The sequence below is a fragment of the Corvus brachyrhynchos genome, unplaced genomic scaffold (genome assembly GCF_000691975.1).
Source record: "Corvus brachyrhynchos isolate BGI_N302 unplaced genomic scaffold, ASM69197v1 scaffold346, whole genome shotgun sequence".
In the NCBI taxonomy this organism is placed as follows: Eukaryota; Metazoa; Chordata; class Aves; order Passeriformes; family Corvidae; genus Corvus; species Corvus brachyrhynchos.
In genome coordinates, this window is record NW_008238644.1 from 5,830,248 (window position 1) to 5,851,377 (window position 21,130).

At 46.9% G+C, this 21,130-nt stretch overlaps 1 protein-coding gene across 1 annotated transcript; it reads left to right on the forward strand.

Annotated features, from left to right (window-relative positions):
• Positions 1-658: 658 nt before the first annotated feature.
• On the forward strand, positions 659-16,643 carry LOC103617868 (ras-like protein family member 11A-like). The gene is made up of 4 exons (XM_008636219.2): positions 659-5,943; positions 7,291-7,347; positions 9,634-9,716; positions 13,895-16,643. Exons 1-4 carry the CDS (start codon positions 5,799-5,801, stop codon positions 14,360-14,362), a joined length of 753 nt encoding a protein of 250 aa, XP_008634441.1. The 5' UTR covers positions 659-5,798; the 3' UTR covers positions 14,363-16,643.
• The last annotated feature ends 4,487 nt before the right edge of the window (positions 16,644-21,130 follow it).

Here is a 21,130-nt window from a genome sequence, read left to right on the forward strand (position 1 = left end):
ACGGAGAACGGGACGGGGACCGGGAACGGGACCGGGATGGGGAACGGGGAACGGGGACGGAGAACGGGAACGGGACCGGGATGGGGAACGGGGAACTGGACCGGGGAACGGGAACGGGACGGGGATGGGGAACGGGGACCGGGACGGGGAACGGGGAACGAGGAACGGGACCGGGACGGGGAACGGGGACGGGGAACAGGACGGGGACAGGGACGGGGGACGGGGACGGGGACCAGGATGGAGGACGGGGACCGGGATGGGGGACGGGGGACGGGACCGGGATGGGGAACAGCCCCAGCATATGGGACAACCCCAGGACGTGGACAGCCCCGGGATGTGGGATAGCCCCGGGATGTGGGACAGCCCCCGGTTGTAGAATCCCTCGGGAGCCCTGGATCCAGGAGCCCTGGGATGTGGGGCACTGCGGGACCCCTGGATCCAGGGGTCGAGAGAGGGCTGTGGCAGCGTGGATTCCCTGGGGAGCACCTGAAGTGGCAAAAAGTGCTTCCATTGAGCACTGGAACGGCTCCCCAGGGAATGGTCGCGGCCCCGAGGCTGCCAGAGCTCCAGGAGCATTTGGACAGCGCTGCCAGGGACAGGGTGGGGGTTTGGGGTGTCTGTGCAGGGCCAGGGGCTGGACCGGATGATTGTGTGGAACCTTCCAGTGTCTGAGGAGGCTACAGGGAAGCCAGAGGGGGACTGTTCATTAGGAACTGCAGTGAGAGGACAAAGGAATGGGTACAAACTGGAAGAAAGGGAATTTAGGTTAGAGATACGGAATAAATACTGTGAGGGTGGTGAGACACTGGGACAGGTTACCCAGGAAGGCTGGGGATGTCCTATCCCTGGAAGTGTCGCAGGCCAGGTTGGACGGAGTGGGAAACGTTCCGGAGACACCACAAAGCTCATCCTGCAACGCGCCCCGAGAGCAACCACATCTCAGAGGGAACAGCCCGCAGGAAACGGCGAGGGTTGGGCAGAAATACTTGTCAGGGACTGATCCCCATGCAGAGTCGTGTCCAGCCTGGAGGGATCCCATCCTCTCCTGGAAGCGCTGCTGAGGGTGGCTGGGAGCTCCCTGCTCACAATCCTGGCAGTGACAGGGCTGTTTCCACGCTGCAGCCCTGACCTTGTGGGAATATCTGTGGGGAAGGGAGAAGGGTTCTGTTTCCAAAGCAGAAACTTTTTCACGAGGCCAAGATGTTTCCATCCTATTTGAGCTGCTCGCCCGCAGTGATGTTCTCGTATGCACGTGGGACTTTCATCTACTACAGGCTCCCTAGGGACAGGCTTCAGGAACACAAAAAACCCCCAATCCTTACAAAATATCGCAAAAGTGAAAAGGGTCACATGCTCAGAGAGTTGCCATGAATGGTGGTGCTTCAAAATTAGGGAGAGGAAATGCAGAAATTGTGGAATGTGGACAGTGTTTGACCAGACTGAAGTACACATTTAAATGTTCATCTCTCTCACATCCCAGAATAGAATCAAAGATGATTTATCACTGCTGTTGCAGCAGCATCTGAGGACATTTCCTTGCCCTTTGGCCTCAGGATCAGAACAACTTGGTGCTGAGTAGAATGATGAGGCTAAAATTGTGGTCTTGTCCCCAGATGTCTTCAGAGGTCACTGCTGGAGCACAGAGATGCATTTTTAATTCATTCAAACCCCGCAAGGTGGGATTCTGAGCACGCAGACAAAGGCTGGTTCTTCGAGCACACCACGCTCCTTTCTGTTCCTTTCCTTTCCTCCTTTTTTGCCTTTCCCAGCTTTGAGGTATTTGGTTACCGGGAGCAGGAGGGTGGTTAAAAGACAATTTTTGTTGAGTGCAGCGTGAGAAGTGACCTTTGGGCCCTGAGTCTGCAACAAAGAGGGGCAGAGAGAGCTGCAGGGATCAACTTGGTTGGAGTCAATTCAGGGATGTGTGCACGAGCCACCAGCCTCAAGTTCTGTCTCAGCATCTGCCCCAGCCCCTGGCATTTCCCCACAGCCACATTTCCCATTTCTGCTCAGACAAGAGCCCTGTTTCCCCATCCAAGTCCCCCTAACATCAATGTATTCTATGAAAGATGTAGCAGAGGCAAATGTAATGGTTACAAATGGACTTATGGGGGTGTAGTGGTTTGGTCCAAAATACTCATTACTGGCAAATAATTTCTGCCAGAGCTAGGCAGACACAGAAACATTTTCCCAACATGCTGGGATCTTAGCAAGGTCTCTCTGGCTCTGCTCGTCTCTTACTCCTTTTGTACAATCCGTGAGGAACAATTACAACCAGTTTTAAAGCACTCTGACATCCTCCTGTGACAGGCACTATGGTCATGGCAAATATTTTTATTTTTAGCAAGCTTTGTCTCTGAAGATGTCTAGGAGGGCCAACAACAATATAAATAGAAAATCTTATAACAAACAGAGCCAAAAGCAACACAGAGCAGTAAATAAATCTGTAAAAGATTTGGTGTGGAAATAACAATCTCTGTGCACCATGCAAAGGCACAGATCCTTGCATGAGCGACCCAAGGGGTGGTAAAGTGAACCCTCCAGAATCATCCAAATGTTTCCAAAGTCGCTCTCGGCTTTGCAAACATTCCCTCTCTAATTTAAGCGATTGTTTTTCCAAGAGAATTTGAATTTAAAACATGGGTTTCTTGGCTAAATATAAGCCCATTGTGCACAAACAATGAAAATCTCCTTTAAAAACAATTGTTCTTCTGCATGCCAAGGGTTATACAATCTCAGAGAGTGTGAATCCTTCTGCGTGGCTTCACTCAGTGAAAAGGCTCTTCTGGCAATCTAGAAAATCAGATAAGGGTCACCTGTGAAAACCTCTGGGTTCGGTTCTATATTTTACTTGAGCCCTTTCAGAATCAGAGCCTCAAAGTTAAGAGGAAGGGGGGATCTTGAGAATAGATTGAAAACTTTGGGAGAAGTTTTATTTGTACTAAAATCTCTTCTCTCTGCACAGAGATTCCTGCACATGGTGGAACGAGCTTTGGGGAGAAGCACGAGAAGCCTGGGCTGGTGCAGAAGAAATTCAGATTGAGCCATATTAGCAAAGGAACTGCAACTCCACTGGTCTGCTTCCAACATGCAGCCTAAAACTGCTTTCACATTGGTTTTAAGCAACCAGAAGCCCTCAGGGCTGCCAAAAGCAGCAGTTCAACATTTCCTCCACCACTGCTGTCTCATTCCTGCCCCCACACATCCCCTCTCCTGTGTCAGCACCAGATCCATCCCTGCAAGAACATGGGAAGCAGCTTCCCTGTCCCTCGTCACGCAGCAGCTGCTCCATGCCCGTGCTTGTGGCTCCTGATTTTCGTGTGCCACATCCAAGCTCAGCATCATTTGAGCACAGTTTGCATTCTTTTTGTCTGCCTCACATTTATCCAGCCCAAAGCTCACCCTCCAACTTTATCTGCCTCTGGCTGACTCCCTTTTGTGTTCCTCAGCACCACATTTGGTTACCCAAAATGATTTTAACTTTTTTTTTTCAGTTGGATGTGCCTCCCTCTTGGAGCAAGCCAGCAGAGCTGTTTTCTTCCAGGAATGTCTTTGCTCATATAGAATATTCTTCATGATCTTTCTGAACTTATCTGGCTTTTTTTCCCTGGGCTGAAGCTCTTCTGGCCACCTGGAAGCTGACAGATCTATGACTGTTTGGTTTTGGAGGAGGACTATCGTGATGAATGTTTTTATATTACTCACGAACATGTGCTTTTAATAGCAAATGGCAACAAAGCTTCCAGCACTCAGAGAGGCAGACAGTGACTTACTGCTGCTAACTAATCCCAAATTCATCACTGTCCAGCTCAATAACGCATTTCAAAGTGCTGCCCTATTAATTGACCGCAAGATTTGGAGCTTTTTCCCCTATTCCTCCTCTCATTTTGCCTCTTCTTACAAAACTTGTGTGAGATTAAAGCAGCCCGGTAATGAAATTTCCTGGGAAAGGTTTTTTTTTTTTTTCAGTGTTTGGGGTTTTGCAAAAATCTGGAAGCAAATTGACACTGGAAGATTTGCAAACCATTCCCACAGGAGCCACGTCCCAAAAGACACAGGATCCGGCGGCTCCCTCGCAGTTCCATGAGCTGCATCAGCCTCCAGATACCTTTTCCACCTCTTCATCAGCTGCCAGGATGGTCAAAGGAACAACACCGGGGGCTTGCACAGCATCCCTGCACAAATACTGCTGCACAAGGAGCTTTTAGAGGGGAAACAGAGCCTTGGAAAAGTGACATGTCCATAAATCTTGGGATTCTTGTGCTGATTTCACTGCACTGCTGTGCCCCAACGCTGGGTTTTCCTAAGGGCAGTTTACACTCAGCACATCCTCTGTGATGCTGGTGTGGAAACTGGGATCAGTGCTTTGGGAAGGGGCAGTGATCCGGAGCTCTGCCTTGATTTCCCATCCCCTGGGAATGCACCCTTGGCTCTGGACCCTGCTGGGGAGGGCTCAGGTGCGTTCTGTGGGTCAGAGCAGAGCCATGAGAGCAGCTGGGCACAGAGAGGCTTTTTGGTGGCTGCAGCCTCTCCAGAGTAAGCCAAGCCTACCTTGTGCCTGCAGCAAAACTGCATGCTCGGGTCTCCATGAGCTGTGGTGGGATTATCTTGCCCCCCGTCCCCATCCTTGCCTCCCACACCGCCCGACAGAGTCCATGTGCCAGCCTTGCCCCCGCTCCTGCAGACCCCTTCCGAGAAGTTTTTCCAAAGATGAATGTTCCAACTACATTATTTTTTTAGTTTCATTTACATCTGTTTCGTATTATTTGCAGTTTTGCTTTTGTCTGGGTCACTCCCCCCCACCGTGTTCTTCCCTCCCTGTTATCCCAGAGAACTGAGAGCTGATTGTAGCCAGTGCTCAGTTACAGGCTGTCATCCCACAGACCCTGCAGCCGCCAGCTGTCCTAAAACCCCGCTCAGTTTTCCTAGAGAAGCCGTTCTCTCTTCATTCCCTCTGCTGGCTCGCCCCACTGAAAGGCACCGAGTCCTTCCTCCGCTTCCCAAATCTGTCATCAGCCCTAAATTCACTTTCCCATGCTTGGAGAGCCTGCAGTGTCCCACCCCAACGCTGCCCCGCGTTCCAGCAGGCCTTTAGGACTCACAGATCAAACGTGTCCTGGAGGATTCATGTGCCAGCTGGGATTTTGGAATACCCCACAGCTGCCTGAAAACTCGGAGGGGGGGGATGGAAATGTGTTTGTTATCCTGAAGAGCAGGGTCCCATCAGCTTCAGGGCTCCGGAGGGGCAGCACACAATAGCCCAGGGAGAACAACAGAGCGTGGAGCTGGAGCCGATTGAAAAGGCAAAGGAACTGGACAGGCAGAACCGGATTATTCAAAGCGGAATAAGAGCAGAGCATGGGGGTGGCTGTACCGCACTGAAAACGCTCCCGTGACGGCTGAAAACCCCCAAAATCTGGGTTTTTAGCAGCCAGCCGAGGGACAGCCCGTAAATCAGGCCGTGGCGAGGGCTAAAGGGCGAGGAGCGCTGGATGCAGGCGCAGCTCCCTCGGTGCCCGGCTGCAGGAATGTCCCGGTCCCACTTGTGATTGGCTGCGGGATGCCGGAGTCAGTTTTCACGGGGGCTGATCAAAAAGTTCCCTTTGGCTCTCCGAAGTCGCTGTCTGAGCTGAGGCAGCGGCTGCAGGAGGCCGGGCGCTCTCCCATTCCTCGGGAAAACTGCTTCGGTGGGATGAGAGCGCTTGTCCCTCCGAGGGAAGCCAGCCGAGGACGGGCGCCGAGGAGCCGTGCTGCCGCTTTTCCCCCCCGAGCCGGGCTCAGCAGCCATCCCTTCTGGCATGCGTCTGGTCCCTGAGGATACGATGTCTCAGTACTCCACCAACTTCCTGCTGCTGCCCATTCCGGAGTACCCCGTGCTGGACTGTGCGCCCAACAAAATCATCAAGCTCGTGGTGCTGGGCGGCAGCAGCGTGGGCAAGACAGGTAAGTCCCAGGTGTGTTCCCTGCTTTTCCTTGCAGCTGCACTTCCGAGCTCCTTCGCTCCCCAGGCAGACCCAAAACTGTGACATTTGGTGCAGTTTAACTGTCCCAATGTACCTTTTTTCTTTGTTTTTTAAAGAAATGTACGGGATAATTTGTGAGGCAGATGTGCTGTTGCTGTGTGAGCAGCCGGCGTGAGCCAGCAGCGAGTTTTGTACGCACAAAACTGTTCTGCTTGGTTCTACGCGGTTTTGTGCAAATTATTTAGCTGTGGCTAAATTTGCACACCCCAAAAGTGGGGCTGGTGGTTTTTATCCTCCTGCTGTAAATGTTTTATGCTCAGCAGACAAATCACAGCGTGCGAGACGTGCCTTTATTATTCCCCAAAGGAGAGGGGAAGAAAAGAGGGTAAAGAGAGCATTTGAATGTATGGTCCATGATTTCAGGAATTATTAAGAGCAAATCAGATTTATTACATCTGTGGCTCCATGGGATTCAGCAAAATGTTTGATTGTTTTGGCTTTGAAGCAGTCACATCTTCATATTATTTTTAACTAGTTTGTTGAAGACAAAGCTGCACAGGCAGTTTCATCTAAGGGTGCTCAAGGGTGACCCAGTATCACTGTAAGAAAAATCATGGCTTGAAATGAAATCCATTTTATTTAATTATTAATTGTTTTTGCAAGTTACTAGGAATCTGCTGAGATCAAAGCACTACAGGAATACAAGTTACTGGTGCCACGATGGGGTTTAAGTGTTTTATCAAGGAAAAAAAGGGTTCTAAGCAAAGAGTTTAAGAAAGCAGCTCAGGTTAAGGTGAAGAAGAAGGCCCAGGGTGCTGCAGCACGACCCAAGTGTGCAGAGCACATGGAGTTTGTTTGCTGGGTGTGATTAGATATCACTAATGGGTTTCAGGAGGGTTTTTAAGGCTAGAGAGAAACATTCCATCCATCAGCCTCACTTCTTGTATGACATAAAATGCTTAAATTTGGATTAGTTGCAATCTGCTGGCTTGCTACTCTTTTTCTAAATTATTTCAGAGCAAAGCACAGATTGTTTTACCTGCGATCCCAGGGAAACAACCTCCCTATCCCATGCTGAGCTGCCACCCTGAATCTGAGGGCTCCTTTCCAACACAAGCTGTGAAAAACTCTGTATTGGGTATCCCAGCCTGGCCCCAGATCTTTGTCTGTGAGCGTTGAGAGCAGCATTTGCAGAATAACATGTGAGCAATCCAGAGATGAACTCGGTCTGCGTGAGACTCCTCCCTGCAGGAAGATGTTACACATGTTGTGCAAGGATGGATCTGGTTTCTCATTAAGGACCCATCTTTTTCTCATTGTTTTGCAGCCCTGGTCGTGCGCTTTCTCACAAAGAGATTTATTGGGGACTACGAAGCCAACACCGGTGAGTTCTGCTCTCCCCAGCAGCACTGCAGAGAGTTGGAAAATAAATCCACTCTGTTTTGTGACTGGTGCACATTACAGGAGAGCCAAGTGGTGTTAGGTGTCCATAAGGTGCATATTTTCAGTTAATAGCCTCAAGCTATGAAAGCCATAAATCAAAGGCTCATTATTTATGATCCTTTCAGCTGGTTTTTTCCCTCAAGTTGATGGAAAAGGATCAGAGTAAAAGGTTTGCTTGGGGACATACCTATACTGAAACACAGGCTCAAGGAACAACCCACACATCAGCTAAACCACAAAACCCCAATGCTGCTCCCCCTGCAAGCCCAGGGAAGGCAGAGGAATTCCAAAGGGTGTAAAAGGAAGTTCAGAACTTTTTCTGTGCATTCCCTTTTTTTTCAGGGGCTATTATAACCAGGGAGGCTTTGAAATTGAAGTCTTCTCTCCGTAAGACAAGCAAAGCAACCATTCATTCCTTGTTTAATCCAGAGGGAGTGTTCATGTGAACTGTTTCATTCAGACTCTGATTTGGCCAGGGTTGTAGGATGGATCCATGCTCACCCCTACTGCACATCTCACACATTGGGCACCTCACAGCTTTGGGGTGAAGGTGGGCAGGACTGAAAAAATGCTTCACTTTGGAGACGCTTGCTGAGCTCAGGATGAGCAGGGAAGGAGGGAACAGCACAAGATCCTTTGATCTGAGGAAACACAATCTGAAAGCTCCTCCTTCCAGCTCCCCCTCACTGACCCCAAGTAACCCCGATGGTTGGCTGCACTTTTGCTCCTTCTTTTCTGTCACCTCTTCTCCGGGAGGTTGTACATCAAGTGAGACCTGGGAGCTGTGCAGGGACTGCTGCCAGAGCAGTGCTGGGAACCACATGCCTTTCTCATTAAGCTCCCAGGCCCACGGCCGTGCTGCAGGAGAAGGGAATATGGCAGCAATATGGAACAGGTGGTGGTGCCTTTGGGATCACTCAGCCGTGCTTCTCCTTGTTCCAGGCATCATCAGGCAGAGCAGGGGCAGTGCCTGGCAGCACCTGCTCTTTGTTCTGTGGGGCGTCATGGAATGGGAATAAGGAGTTGTCTGGCCTTGGTGCAGGGGTGCAGGATCTTCCCATAAAATCATCTTTACAGCTTAAAATCTGATCTGTTTTAAAATACAAAATTAATCCCACCAGGGCTGGATCCCCTCACAGTATTAAACCATGATATGATAATATTGGATTCAGTGCTAAATTCCCTTGTGTTGAAAATGTTCTATGAGCTCAGACTCTTTTCCACTGGAATAAAATCACTTGTTCCCTTGAAACAAAGCAGATTTTCAGAAGTGAGGGCATTACTGTCACTAGCTGGGCTCCCTGTTAATCTGAATTCCTTACTCTCCAGTGGGTGGATTTGTCCACGTTTGACATTGTTCTGGAGGCAGCAGTGACAATTGTACTGGGGCAAGACAGAAGGGCTGTACACAGCAGCTGTGGATTAGCATTTCTTCACACCCCCACGTGACTTGTGTTAAGTTCTGAAGAAAAATGATGATATCAACCTCTGGAGCTGTCCTTGTCACAGCCACAGAGAGCTCAGAAGATCAAGACTTAAATTTTCATTGCCACTTAGCTCACACTGCAGTAACAAAATAAAGTTCAAGCTTAGGATAGCAGGGGTTAGATCAGAGCTGGATCAGGCCTAGGTGGGTAGAACTGGCACTTGGCTGTGAATATGTGTCCTCCAGACTAACCAAAGTCAGGTTTCAAGTGTCCAGTCTTTGGGGATTTCAACCAAACTCTGCTAAAATCACACAAACCCCAAAGAGCACCTGGGGGATTCACACACAGTCACTCACTCTGCGTCCAAACCCGGAGCACTTTCCTTTTTTAAAGGCACTCAGAAAAATGCAGTAGGAAACACTCACTCCTTTCACAGACCACACCTGGATGTCTTAGTTTGACATCATAAAATGTGAACTGCACTTATATTTAAAGTTCATATGGATTGAAAACCTGAATGGGATTTATGTGCCCACTTTGAGTATGTGACTCAATGCCAAGTGGCCCTTTCCCAGCCCCCAGGCTGGCTGTACACTCAGGACATGTCCCCACAGAGCAAACACAGCCCCACTTTACTGAGCAAACAGCCACACAAACACTCCAGGGCTGTTCACTTTTCTACAGGCAGCTCCACATCCCAAACCTCAAAACTCTGGATTTCTACAGTCCCGTTTTGCCTTCCCTTTGTACTTTTGGTTCCCTGTTACAGTCCCTGACTAACGATGTTCCTTCTCCACCAGGTGCTTTGTATTCCAGGAAGTTCACCATAGATGGGGAGCAGATCTCTCTGCAGGTGCAGGATACTCCCTTTGTCTCACTGGAGGTAAAACCACTGCTCTGTGCTTTTCAACACACTTCTTGTCTCACGTTTGTTGCCAGCACTTCCATCTGCAATTAACTCCACTTAGCAGCAGGAAAACACCCGGGCTCAAACCCAAGACTAATCAAGGTACCTTAAACTTCACCAAAATGAGCTCTTGAAGGTGTTAAATCAGGCTTCTTCGGCACCAAGTCAAAATTAAAACAAATCTCTTTCCAACACATTTCTGAACAGCAGTAAAATCACAATCTGGCTCACTCCTTGGTTGTTTTATTTTCTGTCAAGTGGTTTCTGTCCCTGAATGGCAGAAAACTCACCTGCCCAGAGGCCCAGCTGGCTCAGCTTGGACCTTCCTCCACACCCAAAGTCTCTCAGATTTAGAGAAGTGTTTCTTTCCAAGGGGCCAGGCCTCCCAGCAGTTGTCATTTCCAGCTATGGTGCTTTGCACTGCTTTCCTTACTCGGGTTTTAAATGTAATTAATTCCTTTTTTTTTAAGGTGTTAGCATTTATCACACTCCTTTTTCTCGCAGTGTCTTAGATAGTTGGACTTGATGATATTAAAGATCTTTTCCAATCTTAATGATTCTATGGTTCTATTACATTCTAGATTTAATAGTCTACTGGGAACCTCTTTCTAGAAATACTTTTCCAAGCAGGATTTATGATGTCTCTCCTTGAAGATCTGCTTCACATGCAGAACAAGAGGATGAAAATAGTGTCAAAGCAGCAGGAAATGTAGTGAAATTTGGGGTTACATGAATGGTGGAAATCACAAGAGACTGATAATTCCAATTTCATGATAGAATTAGTTATTCTCATTGCACCACCGAGCATAACCTTCTAGGTGTGGCCTTAACCTCAGTCTAAACTTAGACTTGGCCGAATAAAGGTCAGGATGGGAACACCACCTTCTCTCCTCGTGTGGCAGGCTGCTCCTGGACAGCTCTGCACCCCCTGTTTCACCTGCACAGCCCCACGTGTGCATTTCTGTGCTGTAGGACTCTTCCATCCTGAGTTTACAGAACGGGATGAGCGAAGCTCCTGCAGTTCCCATCCCCAGCTGCTCTCATGACTGGAAGTGGATTGAAGGGGAAAGCTTTGCTCAAGTCCCACTCTCTGCTGTGCTGGGGTGCACAGAGCAGAGGGCAGGAGCCCTCATTTGTTCTGGACACTCAGAAGCAAACAAAAGCTGCAGTGGAAGCTCTCCAAATATTCAAGTGGGATTTAACTGCACAAAGGCCTTTGCCAGCTTGCCCTGCAAAGGGGAGCTGTGGGGGATGATTGGGCACCACTGGGATTGCCTGATAAACACTTAACAAAGGGAATCCCCTCTCTCTCTGCTGTCCCATGGAGAAAGGAGGGAGTGGAATAATTTAACTCCCTTTTCCAGACCAGATAGATGCTGTTTTCCTGTTTAAATTAATACTGTGCCCTATAGTCCAGTGACTCTAGAGCTGCACAAAGTTTAGTCAAGCCAGCAGCTGAGGTTTCTTAGTCAGAAATGATCTTAATTTAATTAAGAAAGAGTTTCATTTTCTTTGTCCATGTCCAAGGTCTGTGCTGTCCCAAGATCTCCCACAGACATGCTTATCTCACCCTGTATGTGTTTGCTTCGAATGATGTATCTGCAATAATTGAAGGGATTGTGTCAGAACAGATTAAGACTGAGAAAAGGTTGGACTTTTTATCAAAATCCTTAAGGAAGAGGGTTTCCTGCACTCTGCAGGCAGAGCACAGCGTTTCAGGAGGAAATCATGTGGAAACCCTCGGGATTCAAGCCCCCAGAGATGTGAAAGTGTAAGAGAGAAACAGAAGCAGATGAGTGGCTTTGTTGGGTGATTCATTGCTGCTTGGCCTATACACTGCAAAGGCCTGTGTGTTTCAAAATTCATTCTGGAGCAGAGATTTCCATTTAAAAAGTAGCCCATTAGCCTTTGGTTTCCTGAATAAAGCATTCCTCTTGGGATTATCCATCCCTCTCACTCCTGGGTGGGCCTAGCTGGAGTAACAGAGAATTTCTGCTCATTAGGGCTTTCTGAATGTGCACCTTCTCCAAACCCATTTTCAGGGCTTGCCAGTGCAATTAGTTCCTTTTTTTGCCATGAAAGGGTTTTGCTGGTGAAAAGATGCTTCCAGGACATGGAGAGTGGCTAATTATCCCCAGACTGGCTACAACCCAGACCCTAACAGTGCAAATTGCCCTTCTTCCCACAGCCTGCCCCGGCCTGGCTGGAGTTCACTCTCATTAACCTTTCCAAACAGGCTGCTGGGCAGGATCCCTCTTCATCATCCTGTGTTGGGCTTTGGGGTTTGAGTGTTTTGGGGAGCATCTGATAAGCAATTTCACTGCTCACAGTGAAATTTCAGTGAGCTGGCAAAGGCAAAGAACCTCAAGGTGTGATGAGCCAGTGTCTCTGGGGGCAATAATGAAATATTTACGAAGGGCATTTGGTTGGCAGAACTCCTGAGGAAAGTTTTAAGCTGAATTTACACTCTGACCCTTCAGAAATTCTGCTTCCTCCTTCTCTCAGAAGAGCTTGTCAGTAGTTCTTCTTTTACTGTCTGATCTACCAGAGGAAAACTGAGCGGTTTTACTCATTGTTTTCCACCTCTGCTTTCTGAAGTTGGGCTTTATAATTCATAAATAAAAGTGATCTAAATAAATGATTCTAAATAAAAGTGATCTGTTTGGGGAGAGTGCTGAGCACTAAATTCTGTTACAACTAATGTCAGTATGTATTCTGTAGATTAAGAGATAATGGAACATGTTTTCTCTTAGTCTTACCGAAGTTGATGAAAATTTCTTGGGTAGAATTTAGCAATAATCAAAATTTGAGCTCTGTATTTGTGATGTTGAACTCCCCTTCAAATAACGCAATTTCTACCAGCTTCATTGAGAGCTGTACACAGAATATGCTTGTTGGATATAAAAAAAAATTACAGCGTTCCAGAAATGCTGTAATATTGACAGGAATGTCAGTTCTTCCAGACCAAGCATGGCTGCAGCAGGCATCTCCCTCTCTGGCTGGGTTATCCCTATCCCAGCAGGGATAACAAAGAGGAGAGGATTAGCTGGAAATAGCTTCCTCTTGACAAGTGGGCTGATCTCTTTTCAAGCCCACAGTGTTGTGTTCAGCTTTGTAATCCCAGTGCTGGTGGTTGCTGGGGCTCTAAATAGGAGTGGTGATGGAATCAACAAATGTGTGACCAGCAAAACATGATATAAACCCATCCTGCTCTGCAAATTGCCAATGGGATTGCACCTGATCTTGAGTTGTGGTCATTGGTTCTTTGTAGCAAATCGCTTTTTTCAAAATAACTTTGACTATCCGGAGACCTGCAAGGCAGGAAAACCTGGCAGGCTTCACCAGACAGAATTAGTGAGAGCCTCTGTCCATGGAGACATTGAATAAAGGATTGGAAAAAGCCCTAAAAGTCACCTTGGGGGACAACTGTTCACTTGTCACAGTGTGACAAACCTGATGGATTTTTAATGCTCTCACTGTGCCCATCACAATTTCATCCACAATAAGAGTGTGAGTTTCTGACTGGTTGGGTACAAGAGAATATAGAACTAACTTTTCAAAGCAGTATTTTGGCTCTTCAACCAATTTGCTCTGACCCCTCTCCACTCCACATTACTGCTTTCCTGCAGTGTGGGATCACAGAATCATGGAATCACTGAGGTTGGAAAAGACCTCCAGGACTGAGTCTGACCCGTGACCGATCCCCACCTTGTCCCCAGCCCAGAGCTCTGAGTGCCACATCCAGGGATGCAGGGATGGGGACTCCAACACCTCCCTGGTAGCCCCTGCCAATGTCCAATCACCCTTTCCATGAAGAAGTTCCTCCTGATGTCCAACCTAAACCTCCCCTGGTGCAGCTTGAGGCTGTTTCCTCTTGTCCTGTCACTGGGAGCAGAGCCTGGCCCACACTTGGCTGCAACCTCCTTTCAGGGAGCTGTAGGGAGTGAAAGGTCCCCCCTGAACCTCCTTTTGCCCAGGCTGGACAACCTGGCACAGTGTCACCAACACTGAGAATTCCACTGGGACATCCAGAGAGGCTCCTGGCTGTACTTTAACAAACAGCCCCACGTTCAAACAGAGATCTGTCTGGGGCTCTTTGCTCTCTCTGCCCCCTGCTCCGTGTTTCCTAACACCCAAATCCTGTTGTTTTGCAGGACGACACGGACACCATCTGCTGCCAGGAGCAGATAAACCGCTCCATCTACTGGGCCGACGGCTTCGTGTTCGTTTATTCCATCACGGACTACGAGAGCTTCCGTGTGCTGCGGCCCCTGCACCAGCACATCCGCAGGATCCACCCCAACGCCAACATCCCCCTGCTGCTCATGGCCAACAAGGGCGACCTGCTGCGGGCCAGGCAGGTGTCCTCCAAGGAAGGGCTGCAGCTGGCCAGCGAGCTGGGCGGGACCTACTGCGAGGTGTCGGCGCGGGAGAACTGCGAGGGTGTGCACGAGGCCTTCCAGCAGCTGTGCCAGGAGCTCAGCAGGAGCAGTGGCAGCTGCAATGGTGAGAAGAGGAGAGGCCTCCACCTCGTCCGGCCCAAGTCGCCCAACATGCAGGACTTGAAGAGGCGTTTGAAGCAGGCTCTGACTTCCAAAGGCAAATCGGGCACCACGCTTTGACGCGGCCGGCGGGAATTGTGTTCCAGAGCCCTGGATAAACAGGGCAACAAGCTGGGAAGAAGGGGCATCAATTCAGCTGTCAGGCTGTGTGAGAGACTCTCCCATTTTGTCTTCACGTCTTCCTCAAAAAGCCCCTGCTCATTCAGCAAAGGAACTCGCAGGGTTTGCTCTCTGGGGCAGGAATTTCGAAACTGTGGTTTAAAAAAGAGGTTGTCCCAAATTATTTCTTTTTTTTTGTTTGAAAGGGGTGTGGTCAAATATCTTAGTGTTAAGAAGTGGGGTTTGTTAATGAGAACAATGAAATCCTGCTTTTAAGAGATGTGACTCCCCTTGGGAATGGTTGTATTCCCAAACACAGGCAGTGAACTACAGCAGGACATGAAGAGAGTGATGGGAGCTGTCCTGAGCGAGCAAAATGTACCAGATTTGCTTCATTGCAAGACTGGAAAATAAAGGCAAATTAAATGAATTAATTCATTTAAATGAAGAGCATAAATAGTGAAAAGTATTAATTGAAAGAAAGAGTTCTTAGCAATGGGGAGAGATTTGCTCATGTGCAAGCTTTAGCCTTACAGCGTCTCTTTGAAAGGAGGTGTTTTTAAAATCGATACTTTTTCAGATTATTTTTGTTTAAAAGCACATTGATTTCTTCTGAAAGTGATGATATGGGCAAAATACAAACTTGTGGCAGCATTTTGTAGTGAGTTTCTCCATGGCATTTTTCATTTTTCTGAAGGTTTCTTACACGGCAAAAGGGAAAAATAGATCAGAGTGGTTTAAAACCCACCAAAAAATGGACTGCACTGATCAAGAGCGAGGAGGTCACTTAAAATTCTTAATTTTGTTCTCCTAAACTAGTCAGACTTCAAGTTCAAAATGCTTTTAAAGAAACAAGGCCTTCACATGAAGTATATTTACATCATTAGGTTGTTTGGGGTTTTTTTTAAGAAGAAAAAGTTTTATGATGCCTGAAATTTTTGCCTTGGCGAATTCATTATTTTGGCTTGGGGAATTCATTATTTTGCTGTTTCAGTTAAAGCCAGGCTTCCCTGAACAGCTCCCAGAGCATCCCAGCCTGTCAGGACATATCCCAGTGGCAGCGTCTGATTGTGCCTCAGCACGTCCAAGGATTTGAGGCTGTATCCCGTGAGCTGATTTGTGGAACCAACAACCACAGCCCAGAGCACCCGGCACTCTGCTCTCAGTGAGAGTGGGGAGGAACGGGCTCGGACCATGGCAAATTCATGATGCACCAAGCTTTTCTTCAAACAGACCAGATGAGCAATTCAAGGACCATGAAATGAAGTCAAGCTCAGTGATTTATACTCAGGAACACAGGAGGGAAACCCGAGTTTGATGGATATGGAAGAACATTCCCAGCTGCAGTTTCATCTGGCAAGACTGAGCTAAATCAACCTTTTCCTCATTAGGAGCAGCAAAAATGGAAGTTGAGTCTGATGAGTACTTGTATAGCTCAGGGCTTTAAAATGTACTTTGTATTTTCTGTGTCCCTATATTAGACAGCTCTAGCCATGATTTTCCTTATCACCTGGATTTGCCTTATCTCCAGCTCACTTTCTGTTTTATTTATTGTTTTCCACAGCTGCTCATCTGAGAATGTCTTGTGTTCTGATTCATTTAAGAGTCTTTTATTCCCACAAAAGACCTGCACCTGTTTTTAAATTCAGTTTCAAGTGGTAGTAGGAGGGGAAAAGTTGGATCATCCAAACAGGGACTCAAAGGATATCAGGGAATTTCTACTTTTGATTAGGGTTGATTAGCAATTTGGTGTTTGAGCAGTGTCGTTAATCATCCCAGGCACTTTGGTTTTTATGGCATGGAATTTCAGTGTTTTCAATTAGTAACAGCACAGCGCAAATATTGAATGTAAAGTTTCAATAGCTCAAATATCGAATCTAGAGCTTCAGTGGCTCAAACATTGAGTCTAAAGATTCAATAACATGAAATGGAGCAGTTTGCAAGACCCACAGAAACTGAAGTATTTTTCTGTTGGGAAAATGATCCCCAATTTTGAATAGCAATTAGCAATTTTACCACTCCAGTACTGCATAACAAGGGCTGAATTTGCTGAAGACAATTTGCTGACATCGGTTTCCATGAAAGACTAAGAGTATTTGTGCTCCAGCTTGTCTGATTCGTTTGTAACTCCCTCCTTCAGCTGGAATCCTTTCTGATTTGGGAAGAAATCTCACCAAAATTCAAACCTGTCAGTGTTTTATTTTCATTAGTGAGTAATAAAAACATGCAAGGTCTTCCCTGAGTAGTGAATAAAATGGCTCCTGTATGTGTCACATATTTAAATATTCCTTGTTCACACTAAAGTATATTCTTTTCCCTTCTTACAACCTAGGACACCCTGCTTTGTGTGTTCCTTATGTAAGAAAATATTCCTTATGCAAATAAGTATTCCCACATTCCTGTGGGGGAAAAAAAAATCTACATTTTGAGTAAAGCCCAAAAATATTGAAACATTCAAGTCTTCTCTTGGGTACTAACATGTGGCAAACATTTATTCTGCTACAGTAACTTTAGCATTTCCTTTGTTCATTGACTAGGAGTACAAATACTGGTTTTAAGCCAGGACTAACCATCTACAGAAGGCAATAAAGCTCAGTATTTTTATTTGGGGCACAGTAGTTGAGCCCCAGGACACCTCACTGTGCCCCAGAGGCAAGGCTGAATGGCAGCACAAAAAGCAGGGAGAAAGGAATGCTATAGAATTAAGTGCCTAAAAATAATCCTGTACAAGATCAAAGTTTAGTCATGTAGAACCTGATCCTGAATTAGAAACTTCAGGCTGCCAGGGGAAAAAACACGTCTTCTACTGAAGGTTTAAAATTAACCCTCTAGAGAGAAAGTACTGCCATAAAGTCAAGAGGAGAGAGGAAAAACAAAGATTTGAGAGTGTGGGGTGATTTTTGGATATCAAAGAAAATTCTCCTCTCAGTTCTATTGATTTAGTCCAGATTAACTCCACTGGAATCAATACCAACAGCAGTGAGCTGTAGAATTCCTTCTTCTGAAATTCTTTTTCTCATCACTCATCATTCTCCTGAGCATTTTAAATCTTTGTGCACCATCTGGTTTTCAAGATGGCTTTGCAGCTGGGTTTACTTGGGCACACAGCAGTTGAGTGATTTGCCCCAAGGTTACACAGCTGAGCAAGTACTCCAGAGGAACTCCAGCCCTGCGTCCTTTGTAATTAATTCCCGACTCTTTACAACAACTCCCAGACCATACACCTCCCTCAAGGTATGCACAAAGCACAGTGAGCTGTACTGCACAGGAATGTAATTAAAAGTTGGAGAAAGTTACTTAAATTCCATCTGTGTTAGGGACTGAGCAGAGCCTCAGTGACAGGCTGGCACCTCACAATGGCAGCAACACCAAGACAGGCTTGGGAGTCACTGAAGATGTTTGTTAATGGTTATTTCTGTGCTCCTGCCAGCTGCATTTCTCACCCATTTCCAGTGGTTCCCCATGGAAATGTGGTGTGACCTGGGAGAAGGGAGAACCAGGTTTTATTTTTAACTTTTCCTGCGACTTGCTTGATGAATTTGGCCAGATCTCTTTCTTAATCTGAATTGCTCTGCCCGTAGGTCATAGATACCTGTCACATACTTCAGCATCCACGGGAGAGGATCACCAAGGAGGAATAAAGGAATTGCCCCCATTTGCATAGGGATGGCTGAAATACTTACATCTGAGCTCACATCTTGCTTCTGCATTCCTTTAAAACTCAATTGTGTGGATCCCACATTTACACCTGGAGCAGAGGATAAACACAGAAACTTCAGGTCCTGATTTCAGGGAACAGCTCAGACAGAAATATTTGTATCCAAGGTACCTGGCTGCTCCCAGGATTTGTGTCAGGTGTACAAATGGAGAAGAAAGAATAATTTCCTGAGACACCAAAAGAAACTTGCTCTGTAGCAGAAAACAGTTGTCTAATTGTTTTCCAAGGCAAACTGGGTGGCTGCCAGCTGATTGTTACTGCTGGATTTCCCTCTGCTCACTGGCAAAGTAGATTTGGGGTCAAAATCCCACTGCTCTGTTTGCAGAGCCAGCAGACGGCCCTGAGGCAGCAGAGCACAATGAGCTGCTTGCTAATGTTTCATGTTCATGGATTCTCGGAGCTCTTCTGAGCTGTGCCTGTCTCCTCTGGGGCTCACACAGGAAAACCACGGAATTAAAGTTAAAAAAGATCTCCAGCTTCACTCTAAAAGCTCCAAAGCAGGGACAAGGGGGTAGAGAAGATGATCCAATCTATCACTAATGGAGACAAAGCAAGACTCTTCCTTTGGTAATTTCTCACAGGCTCTGCCGTCCTTGCTCCTCTCCATTCATGCCTTTGTTCTCATTTAACTTAGCAAGCAAAAACTTCTGCAATTCTTCTTCCTTTGGCTTAGAAACATACTTTTGCTGGTTAGTTTAAAATTTATTTCCAAATATTTGAACTCCAAACATGGTTTATAACAAAAGAAGAGTGTCTACTTACTCTTTTGACCTTATTTACCTAAAGCATTTTAAGGCACAGCTACAACGCTGTGCTTTGAATTCCTGCCACTTCTCCCCAAGAGCTCTCACTGGCTTAGCCCAATATTTCCTCCCCTTGTTTTGTGCTTACAATGCTGAGCTCGTTAATGCTGCAGAGTCATCGCTTACTTAAACCTGTTTAGTTCTTAAGTTTTTCTGCTCTCCTCTGAAATCCCTTCGGTTTAATCAGACAGATTCTCTTCTCTAAGCAGCTGTGCAAGTGGAAAAGGAGCTCAGAACAGCTGGTGATTTTGTGCTCTGTCAGATTTTAGCCCATTATTGAAGATTTTGGAATAAACAGGAGCATGGAAAATGATGCAGCAATCCCACTTCTCGTCTCCCTTCATCTGTAGCCGGTGCAATAATTTTATCTGTCATGAAGTGGACAAAGTTCATCCTAAATGATAATGCTTTTTCCTACAGATGGAAAAACACCAAATATGAAGCAGAGAGCTGAGCTGATAGACTGCAAACCCTGGGATCCAATTCATTCAGGAGCTGTCACACCAATCTTCTTTTCTTTAGAAGATACATTTTTTACATTTTCCCTCTTATCTGAAAGGGTTTCAAGACAGAGCCTCTGGATCTCATCATACAGACACTTCCCATCCCCTCCAGCAGGTCAGGGGGAAGCTGCACATTTTCCAAGGATGCTGGGTGAAACTATGCATGTCTTGTGCTGTTATGAGGGATGATTGTGGAGACTGTTCCTAAGGACGTTTTTCTTCTCCCTGGGCAGTAATGCAGAACACTCACAATCAGTAACCAGTCATTTGGAAAAGATATTTGGGGTTTCTTTGCTGAATCTGGAGACATTCTGTACCTTCTCTGCTGGTTAGAAAGCTCACCAGATAAGCAGAGGTTGGGTTTTTCCTGAGGTTGCCTTTGAACTCTCACAGAAAGAGTTGAATTATATCACTTTTGATTGTGATCCAGGTTTCCAGATGCTTGCAGAGGCCACCACTCTTCAGTGTTCTGCACTGCATTTCACTTCAAACCCCAATATTTTCCTATGCCATGATGAAAAAGCTAATTTGGATCGCATTGAAAATGTAACAGCCTAATCCCTTGTCTCCCTGTTTTTGATGAAGAACATGGTTTTACATTTGTTGGGCACCTGAACTCAAACTCATGCTCTGTCAGCAAAGGTGTTTGATGAGGTTGTCCAGAGAAGCTGTGGTTGCCCCTGGATCCCTGGAAGTGTCCAAGGCCAGGTTGGACGGGGCTTGGAGCAACCTGGGACAGTGGAAGGTGTCCCTGCCCATGGCAGGGAGTGGGACTGGATGGGGTTTAAGCTCCCTTCCAACCCAAACCATTCCATGATTTTGAATGAACAAGACTCTTCATTCTTTACCCGGCAGGACAAGGCACAGCCCAGCAATTCTGTGACTGTCAGTAAAGAGCAGTGGGATCAGGGAATGAAAGAGGAATCAAATCTTTAAATTATTCTCCTGCCTGCCTTTGATTTTCCATAAGGGAGACTGGCCCTCCCTCAAGCTCTGGGAAAGGTGACAGGCTGGTGGTGCTGCTGGATGTAGAGGAAGTGATGGTGGAAATTCTGCCCTAACAGCCTGCGCTCCAACCCCTCCGTCTGGGAATGGTGGCAGAGGTCAACATCTGCAGGAACCACCCAAATGCACAAAAAAAGGGTTACTGGGAACTATGGGCTCTCTGAGGCTGAACCAAAGTGCTGCTTCTGTGAACTACACATCTGGAGATGCTTTGCTGAAATGGAAACCCAGAATCCAGGCCTGGGAGAGCCATTAGAGTTTCCCATTCGCATCGGTTCGGAGCAGTGGTGAAACCCCCTCGTCTTCATCGCCTTCCAGCCCACGTGGTTCCATCAGGCCCATGTCAAAGTCACTTCTGCTCCTGAGGGACTGCAGTGGTGCTGCTGTTCCCAGTGCAGATGCTGGTAAAGCTCCAGCAGGGAATGGAGGGTTGGAGTTGCCATTCTTTTGGCTGCCAAGACCACCTATGAAGTGCAGCAGCCAAGAGTTAGAACCAGATACCAAATATATCTGACAAGTGCTCATCAGTCTGTGCTGGAGAGCAGGAGCTGGCTCTCAGGAGAGCCCTAATCTGCCAAAAGAGCAGCTTTTAAAGCCCAGAATACATATTTGTGTCAGGCCTGCGAAATGATACATTTTATATGGAAGTGCTGTTCCGTGGGAGTTATTTATTAGGCAGCTTTAAAGAAAGCAAGAAGTT